Here is a 9,971-nt window from a genome sequence, read left to right on the forward strand (position 1 = left end):
AAAGGTTTTATTCTCTGTGGATCAACAATCTGCCTGTAACAACAATGAGATACTCATATCCACCGGAATATTAATTCCAATAAAACACAGGACTCGCAAATTTATTCCTATACAGTAAAAAATTCACAGATTTTAATTGGAGGATACATTATAGTTTCTTCTTGCCTTGTACTATGCTCGAATCCATGGTGGTGGTAACCTGGTAGAAATTCAGGTAGTGGTAGTACTCGCCATCATCGGCGAATTTCATATAAATATAATCCTTTAACTTTCCTAGCTCTAGTGTCGCGAGTTTGATAAAATGAAGATATTTGTGGTTGTAGCACTTCTGGCACACGTTGCCGTGTCTGCTAAATTGCGTATGTATTTATCATTTGCAATTCAATCATCCACAATAAATCAATATTTATACCACCAGAACAGCACTGCAATGTTTATTATTTGTACAAAAGGAGTCGATCATTATCCCTGTTTTCAATATCTCTAGGAAACAATGAGTGAATGAATTAGTCCTTGGCATCCTTAAAATTTTTTGGACACATAATTCTCAATTTTGACATGACTGAAAAAGATCTCCATACCTAAAAAAATAATTTATTAGGTACATATCGATAGGCATTTTATATATAGACTCAATTGTTATTGTTTTGATAAGAATCCAGCATCATTGTATATCCTTTGGTGATGAAAATATGCCCGCAGAGTATTTTGATTTTCTGATCTATAAGTGGTTATTCTATAAAATTGTAGGTTAATTCTTATGGGGTGTTTATTTTCGCTCATATTAACACTTTTTTTCTGTAACAACTAAATCCTGCGTTAAGCAAATAAGTGAAGTAGCTTCATGTATTGAATAAGCCCATAATTTTCAACACATGGTAAATAACTTGAATTCTGGGTAGTTGCGATCATGTTTTTTGGAAGACTACAACACTGAAATTTAAAAAGGGAAGTTGGACCAAGATCCACGATAAATCATTAGAAAGTTTCTTTATCTAGATTGTATAACGAAAATAGATTTTCAAAAATTATTTATTGGTTGTTCAAAATAATCCAAGTCAATATGATTAAACTGATTTCCAATAGGCAATAACAATATTTCTGTATTTAAATCCGAATGATCTCTCATGAACCTTCTCTTCAACATCAAAAACAATATATAATTCATTATTGATAAATATGGGAAAACAACTTTAGAATGAATGTGTATCAGTTTTCCCTTTTCTTCATGATTTCAATTCCAGATTTGCTGGATGCCAAACATTTTCAGGATGGTCTTGCTTCCCTATTCAAATTTCAAGGGTTCAGTTTTGTACGTCTAAGCAAAGGGGTGAAGAACACGACTTAAAAAAATATCCCTGACGAGAATTGTTGAGAATCTGTTCCAGTCAATTCCCAACATTATTTTTTCCTTCCAGCAAAGATTTTGTTCGATTCTGAACATAACATCACCTGTCTACGGAAATTGCACATCTAAAAACGTCAATTTCCACAGCGTGACATCTATTAGGCTTTCGCAAGAATTGCATACTACTATACTGGTATACCGGCTATTGAGAGCACACAGTCAATGACTACAAATTCTAATTCTATCCAACAGCTTTGAGCTTATAGTAATTATTTCAGGTATTACTCAATAACAAGGCAGACATAAAAATTAACTTTCCCAGTAAGTGACGGTGATGCAATGTTTGTATCGCTTTCATCAGATTGGAGGAAGAATATGTAGTTTTTTTAATGAAGGGTTTGAGCGCAGAAAGAATGGCTAATGATAGAATAATATGATGTATGTTCAATCCTTTTCTCCTCGAAAATAAACATAAACACCCACTTAGGTTTTATGTTTATCGACACAATTTCTTTTATGAATTCATAACTGCTTGTTCTTAGGCATGCATTTTTCATGAAATACCATTGTTATTATTTGAAAACTTACAAACCAAATTGCTCTGCAGTAAAATTAGGGGGCAATACCTCCACCATTTTGCAACCGACGCCTGGATAAATATTCATATTCACTTTGACAAAAATTGTGAAGAATAATAGATAATCGTAGTCCAATTTTGACTAAATTTTTACAGCTTTTCGGTTAGAGGACTTCAGTTGTAACAGGGAGGATCCCAATCTCAGCAGTTGCGTGGTGAATTCCATAGAAAAGGCTCGTCCCTATGTTATAGAAGGAATCAAGGAACTGAACATTCCACCAATTGATCCATTCATTCTACCTTATGCCTCCGTCAACAGGACAATTAGCGAATTAGTCAGTATCAACTCAGTTTTGAGAAATGCGAAAACTTTGGGATTGGGAAACTACGTAGTGGATAATGTTAGGTAGGTGATTTTTTTAACTAACTAGGGAAACAGAAATAATTCAAATTTTCTTTTTTTTTTCAATATCAAAGTATGAGTATATATAATGTGAGTCTCTTTTGACTGCATCAGGCTGATCTTTCAGTCACCGAATTCAGTTTTAATTTTTTTTCAATTTACAGTGTGGATCTTCCAAATCATGCTATAGAATTCAGATACACTTTGCCATGGGCATATCTCGAGATGGAATATGATGTCAGTGGTCAACTCCTCCAAATACCATTGCAGAGCAAAGGTTTCTTCAAAGGCAACTTCAGTAAGTACCTGAAAAATTCATTTTCAATGATCTCTCTCATTAAAAAAAACTGAATGATAAGGAATGATGAACTTTTTTGGCACCAGATTGATACCAATCTCTGGCTATTATTCAACTCTAAACGATTGTATGGTACAGAACCAAGATAAATGAAATTCATTCAAGAATTAAATCTCGATTGTGTACATGAAAGAATCAATTGTTGTAGAACATTTAATTAACGGGTCCGTGAAGTTAGCGAAAAGTTGAAAGCACTAATTCTGAAACTATGGTAAATATTTAGTGCTTAATTAGTGCCTATTAGTGCCGTATAAATCTTTGACAGCACCATTGTAGTTTTTGAGAAATTGATAATTCAAGTTCTTGGTGCTGACTTCACGCTCAGCACCAACATTTTCAAATTACCATGAAATTATTATACTAATATTTAGTGCTTAATTAGTGCCTATTAGTGCTTCTGGAACCAATGGAAAAAAATGAACGGTTTTCAATATATCACAGATTATTTCCTTTGATGCTGACTTCACGCCCAGCACCAACATATTGGAATTTCGTGAAAATTTTTGTTGGAATAATTAGTGCTTAATTAGTGCATATTAGTGCTTTTAAAACGGATGCGATATCATTTTTGGTTTTACAGTAATTGCCTGATGCTTTTCGAACTAGTGTGAAGTTAGCGAAAAGTTGGAAGCACTAATTCTGAAATTATGTCAAATATTTAGTACTTCATTAGTGCAAATTAGTGCCGTATAAATCATCGACAGCACCCTTGTAGTTTTTGAGTTACACGAAAAAATCTGTTTTGATACCGCGTAGCCATCTATGGAGAGGTATGCGAGTCATTCTCTGCAATAGATTCGTCGTCAGTGCGTCATTTTATTATCACCTAAAGCGGCTCACACATATACGACTTGGGGCGCCAATCTTGATATCGAAGAATAATTGTACTATTGATTTAAGGGGACACAAAACTATTTTCTGAATTATTCAAATAATGTTTATATGAAGTAAAGGTTCTTTTTCTCAGATACTGCCTAAACTCTTTTTTCTTTTGTAATAATAATAATACTTTTTGGGTCATCGAGATGAAAAAAGAATATAGAGTGTATTATATGCTTAAAAGAATATCAGAAGAACTGTATTATTTTTCAATATGGAAGTACGGAAATTCTAACAGAAAAATGTATAGTGCTATGAAAATAGACATATTATCCCCTATAATGGGGATAATAGTAAAATATATTTTTATGTATGTATATCTAACCAGACATATGAAAATAAAAATGTCTTAATACGTAGGTACATAACGAAACATAATAGCAATATTTTGACAAAAAAATTCTCAAACATAAACGATGCAACAACAAACTCGAAAAAACGCAAAATTTTCAATATGTAATACAAAAAAAATTTATGACGAGAAGGCAGAATCATAAATCCATTTGAAAAGCAGTTTACAAAAATTTCAGCTTCATTCAAATAATGAATTTTTGTAATTTCATGCTACATATCAATCTTTTAGTAGGTATACTCATATATATATATTCTTCGCATTGACCATTGACCCTAATATTTTCTCTAAAATTAGCTGTCTCGTGAAATATGAGTTTCATTATGAATGATTAAGATAATTTCGATTCCATAAAGATAAATAAATAAATCTTTATATCACAGTCGATAAATGAAGAGTATGTATATTTTTGGAGTTTCGATTAATGTGATAATCGTGAGCTGAGTTTCCTCTTCATTTTCTCGTTTGCTTAATATGATCAAATGTCCTTGAATATTGAAGGTTAAAGATCACGCCAATCAGTTTGTTTTTTCTACTTTTCCGTACCTATCTCGAACACTTCTCTGCAGTTGATATTGATATTGAAGTAATATATCATTACCAACGGAAGAACAAGAAAATGTAGAAAATATTGAATTCCCGGAAAGACTATCTATTTCACCTCTCACCATTTCTTATATTCGGAAGTGAGTAAAATGTTGCGTACTGATCTTAAAATGAGAATATCAAACAGAAACTCCTGTTAATGCTTAGGTATGGTCGCATGGGCAGATAAAACTTTTCACAAGCTTAATATTTTAACGTTTGTAGATCGACATTGTTCGATATAAGATTACAGAACTCAAGAAAATCCAGATTGACTTGGTGGTCATAATATAATACGATCTTAGACAGACTAGACAAATTCGATACGAATTATTTTGTTAAGTCTGTGGAACACTTTAGATTCAATAGATTGGCATTTGCGTTCTTTTTAAGCATATAATACACTCTATATTCTTTTTTCATCTCGATGACCCAAAAAGTATTATTATTATTACAAAAGAAAAAAGAGTTTAGGCAGTATCTGAGAAAAAGAACCTTTACTTCATATAAACATTATTTGAATAATTCAGAAAATAGTTTTGTGTCCCCTTAAATCAATAGTACAATTATTCTTCGATATCAAGATTGGCGCCCCAAGTCGTATATGTGTGAGCCGCTTTAGGTGATAATAAAATGACGCACTGACGACGAATCTATTGCAGAGAATGACTCGCATACCTCTCCATAGATGGCTACGCGGTATCAAAACAGATTTTTTCGTGTAACTCAAAAACTACAAGGGTGCTGTCGAAGATTTATACGGCACTAATTTGCACTAATGAAGTACTAAATATTTGACATAATTTCAGAATTAGTGCTTCCAACTTTTCGCTAACTTCACACTAGTTCGAAAAGCATCAGGCAATTACTGTAAAACCAAAAATGATATCGCATCCGTTTCAAAAGCACTAATATGTACTAATTAAGCACTAATTATTCCAACAAAAATTTTCACGAAATTCCAATATGTTGGTGCTGGGCGTGAAGTCAGCACCAATGGAAATAATCTGTGATATTTTGAAAACCGTTCATTTTTTTCCATTGGTTCCAAAAGCACTTATAGGCACTAATTAAGCACTAAATATTAGTATAATAATTTCATGGTAATTTGAAAATGTTGGTGCTGAGCGTGAAGTCAGCACCAAGAACTTGAATTATCAATTTCTCAAAAACTACAATGGTGCTGTCAATGATTTATACGGCACTAATAGGCACTAATTAAGCACTAAATATTTAACATAGTTTCAGAATTAGTGCTTTCAACTTTTCGCTAACTTCACGGACCCTTAATTAACTCTAGAATAAGCCTAAGTTTGAGAATATCTTGGTGAGGGTAAGATTTATTGAAGGCTTCTAAATTCCGATATGGAACCACTAGATATATCATGACTTATATAATGATATATACTGTTTTGAGACTCTTTTGAACTTCCTATGCTTGTTACAGCCGACACACAAATGGTTGTCAAAGCTACTATCGAGAGTTATCAGCGTGAAGGAGAAACCTATTACAGGATCCACAAAATGACAGTGAAAGGACAAGTAGGTGATGGCTGGGTCAAGATGACAGCCAAAAATCCTGATCTACAGTTTGGAGGTGAGATCATTTTTCAGATTTATGCGATAGTTCACAATTTAATGAAAGAAATTATGACCATAGTAAAAGAAACGCCTAGTATGGGCAAATACATTTATAATTTTCCTTCTGATTATTTCATTCTGTATAAAACCGTAAAGTCGTGCTTTACCTAAACAGAATATGATTTTCATATAGGATATTTTCTCAAATTTCAGCCGATTTGATAGCAAATGCTTTCAATGCCGACCCAAGAGCAATTCTGGATGCAGTCAACCCCATCTTCGTTGAATTCGCTGCAGACCTTTTCAAAGCTGTAGGAAATCAAGTTTTAGCGAGAGTACCTGCTACCAAAATCTTCAGTTGAAGAGTATATATATTTATAAGTAGATAGAATTTTTAATGTGATGCAAATGATTGTGAAATCAATTCTCTTTTAAATGTATTTAGATTATATTTTTGTGAAATATAGTACCCCTCATTGAACTGACAATGTTTGTTGAAATTATAGCACCGATTTTTATTAAATTGTGTATGGATATACTCTATTTTGTTGTTTTTTGTTTGTGTTATGTATCTCTCCTTTTGATGAATTGAACGAACCACAATTATTGTTGTCTAAAATTCGATACACTAATGAGAAGAGGTCAGGCAAATTTTGTGTACGAAAAATTCCTACTTTTTGGATTTCATGCCCAAGTTTTAAATCTAAGTTCTCATAAATGACATATATTTTTTTTAATTTAAAAGGCGTTGAACTACCGAAATTAAATGTAGAATACAGAGTATCAGTTCCCAAATAGAAGCAAACTTGCATTCCTTTACACGAAAGATAAATGTAGCGAAACCGTTGACTTCATTCATTCAAGGATTTTTGAGTGTTTCGTCAGAAGAATTATAATTTTTTTCTTAGAATAGATTGAAAATTGTTTTCTGGAAGTAGGTAGGTATAGGAAGATTCAAAGACGATTCTTTAATTGAAATCAATCACAATGCTTCCGAATAGAGTTTTGATGTCAAACTAACGAATTTTACTAAATACTTGTTTGAAATCAATTTACTGCTCCTGTGACTGGTTTCACAGCAACTACCTATAAGTAAACAAAAGTACTAGAGATAAATCTAGAATTTGGATGATTTCTGACGATTTCAGTTCTTGTAAAGGGTCTTTCAATAGGGACGGGTCGATGTTGGCAGCCTGTGGCGGCCATGTTGTTTTAACGTCGTCTTTCTAACCTATATTTTTTTATTCAGTTAGTAATGCCAAATCACCATGGCAAGTTACACGGTTGAGCAACACGTCCAAATGTTAAAAATGTATTACCAAAATGAGTGTTCGTTAGTGCAAACGTTACGTGCATTGCGCCCATTTTACGGCAGACGAGGTGGTCCTTCAAAGTCGACTCTCCAACGTTTGGTGGCCAAATTCGAATCGACCGGTTCAATAAACAATCTGCCAACACCCGTACGTGCAAAAACCGCCAGATCGGCCGAGAACATCGCTGCTGTCCGTGATAGTGTGCAGGAGAACCCGAGGCAGTCAATTCATCGACGTTCACAAGAACTCGGTCTTTCACAAACATCAACGTGGCGCATTTTGCGTCAGGACTTAGGGCTGCACCCGTACAAGATTCAACTCACTCAGGAGCTCAAAGTTACTGACCATAGGCAACGCCGTTCGTTCGCTGATTGGGCTACAGTGTGTTTGGCAGAGGACCCCAACTTTGGCAGAAAAATCATTTTTTCCGACGAAGCGCATTTCTGGATGAATGGCTATGTGAACAAGCAGAATTGCCGTATATGGGATGACAACAACCCACACGAAGTTCACCAAGTAGCCATGCATCCACAAAAAGTGACCGTATGGTGCGGATTTTGTGCCGGCGGTGTTATTGGTCCGTACTTTTTTGAAAACGATGTTGGTGAGGCCATTACCGTCACAGGCGAACGGTACAGAAGGATGATCACCGATTTCTTTTGGCCCAAATTGGACGATCTACACTTAGACGACATGTGGTTCCAGCAGGATGGCGCTACGAGCCATACAGCGGATGCCACCATGGATCTTCTGCATGAACGCTTTGAGGGCAAGGTTATCTCTCGCAGAGGTGACGTGAATTGGCCACCGAGATCCTGCGACTTATCACCTTTAGACTTTTTTTGTGGGGTTTTCTTAAGTCGCAGGTCTATACCAATAAGCCACAATCGACCGATGCCCTTAAAGTCAACATAGCTCAGGCAATCGCTGAAATTCAACCCGAACTATGCGGCAGAGTTGTTGAACATTGGACAACTCGAATTCGTGCCACCGTGAGAAGCCGCGGCGGACATTTAAACGATGTGATTTTCCACACATAATGGCATATATAGCTCTTTCAAATAAAAAAAAAAAATCGTTAAAATCTCACACACGGCCTTTTTTATTTCATGTCAAAATCGACCCGTCCTTATTGAAAGACCCTTTATTAAATTCATTTCAACGTACGACTTTTGGAGAATGAAGCATAACATGTTTTTCGGAAAATAAATATCAAAATACATTGTTTCAATTCTATAAGTTCAATACAATTCTTCACCGCTAAAATGAAGGAGAAAAATGTATTAGGTACCTACTGATAATTATTACAGTATCCATAAGAATTTTATGCTTTTTAATGAGGTCAATTCATTCTGATAGAGGGTACAGTATTTCGAAATGTCGTTCAGATTGATGTCCTTCTGATTTTTTCATACATATCGTATAGCTAGTTTGAAAACTTCACACAATCACAATATTTTCATAAATTGAGGAATTAATAGTTGAAAGTTTGTAGGAGTAGAGTGCTGGGATTTCGTTACCCTAGTAACGGCATGTCAACAACGAAATAGATGAATACGAAAGTTGTTAAAAAATTGTTCTTTCCTTTTTTCCCTTTTTCTAATCTGAAATAATAAAAGTATCTGACTGAGTGCCTCTATAAGTTCATGAAGTTTCTTGATGGAAAAGTCACCTCGCAATCAGTTCTTCTTTAGCAAGAGATGAATCTTTGAAGCAAAATAAAATAATCAACTATAATCACATATGAAGACTAAATACTCACCCTTAGGACTGTCAAACAGTGGTTTGCAGTTGTTATTTTGTTTATTAGATTATTTTTAGTTAGACTACTTACTTGAAATGACTACTCTGAAAACTGGAAAATTTTCTTTTCAGGTCAGGATCGATCATTTCAATATTTTCTAGTTTTGACGTCCAACCATCTCATGGTTGGAGGTAATAGATTTTCAGAATTATCATCACAACATTTGTAAAATTTGAAGGTCTTTGCTGACTACTAATAATAAAGGTATCCAAAAAGAGTTCTACTTTGTATCCCATACAATTAAAAAAGTAATGAATGACATTTACAAACACAAAATTAGAGTTTCTCTTCCAGTTCTTGTACAACAATTACCAAAAATAACACGGAATTTTGTACATTTTCTGGGGCACGGAATCATTCGTGATATACACTGTGTGACATTGAAAATTGAGCAGGATTGGACTGTCAAGTGTGAATCAAACCTTGAAGAGGTGTAATAATAGTTTTTCCGTAAGATTTCTTGGCCCCTGAAGAAGACTCATCGATCCTTCACCAAACCCCATTGTTTATTTTTTTATGAAGAGAATCATTCCCCTTCTACTTCTCATGAATATCTGCTGAATAATTAGTCAGATCGCTCAAAGAAGTGAACTAGGTTACCTTGACTATATTTTTCACATGTAAATATTTTCATTATTCCGACAAAAAATGAACTTATCACAATTATCTCAGTAATTTATACATTTATAACAGAATTTCTTGTTCGCCAGTTTCAATTAGGTAAATCATCACTAATAGTTGAAGATTACACCGCATCAATGGCATCAATCG

The 9,971-nt window shown here is 34.2% G+C and overlaps 1 protein-coding gene across 1 annotated transcript; it reads left to right on the forward strand.

Moving 5' to 3' along the window:
* Window positions 1-205: 205 nt before the first annotated feature.
* LOC123312284 lies at window positions 206-6,623 on the forward strand. The gene is made up of 5 exons (XM_044896634.1): window positions 206-359; window positions 2,082-2,331; window positions 2,493-2,626; window positions 5,950-6,099; window positions 6,297-6,623. The coding sequence occupies exons 1-5, from the start codon at window positions 302-304 to the stop codon at window positions 6,443-6,445; spliced, it is 741 nt and encodes a 246-aa protein (XP_044752569.1). The 5' UTR covers window positions 206-301; the 3' UTR covers window positions 6,446-6,623.
* The last annotated feature ends 3,348 nt before the right edge of the window (window positions 6,624-9,971 follow it).

The sequence above is a fragment of the Coccinella septempunctata genome, chromosome 4, assembly GCF_907165205.1.
Source record: "Coccinella septempunctata chromosome 4, icCocSept1.1, whole genome shotgun sequence".
Classification (NCBI taxonomy): Eukaryota; Metazoa; Arthropoda; class Insecta; order Coleoptera; family Coccinellidae; genus Coccinella; species Coccinella septempunctata.

Excerpts from the sequence above, each read along its gene's own strand:
- LOC123312284 (XM_044896634.1), top strand. The coding sequence starts at position 302 with ATGAAGATATTTGTGGTTGTAGCACTTCTGGCACACGTTGCCGTGTCT. Across the intron at positions 360-2,081 it reads TGCCGTGTCTGCTAAATTGC|CTTTTCGGTTAGAGGACTTC; the intron begins GTATGTATTTAT and ends AAATTTTTACAG. Across the intron at positions 2,332-2,492 it reads TACGTAGTGGATAATGTTAG|TGTGGATCTTCCAAATCATG; the intron begins GTAGGTGATTTT and ends TTCAATTTACAG.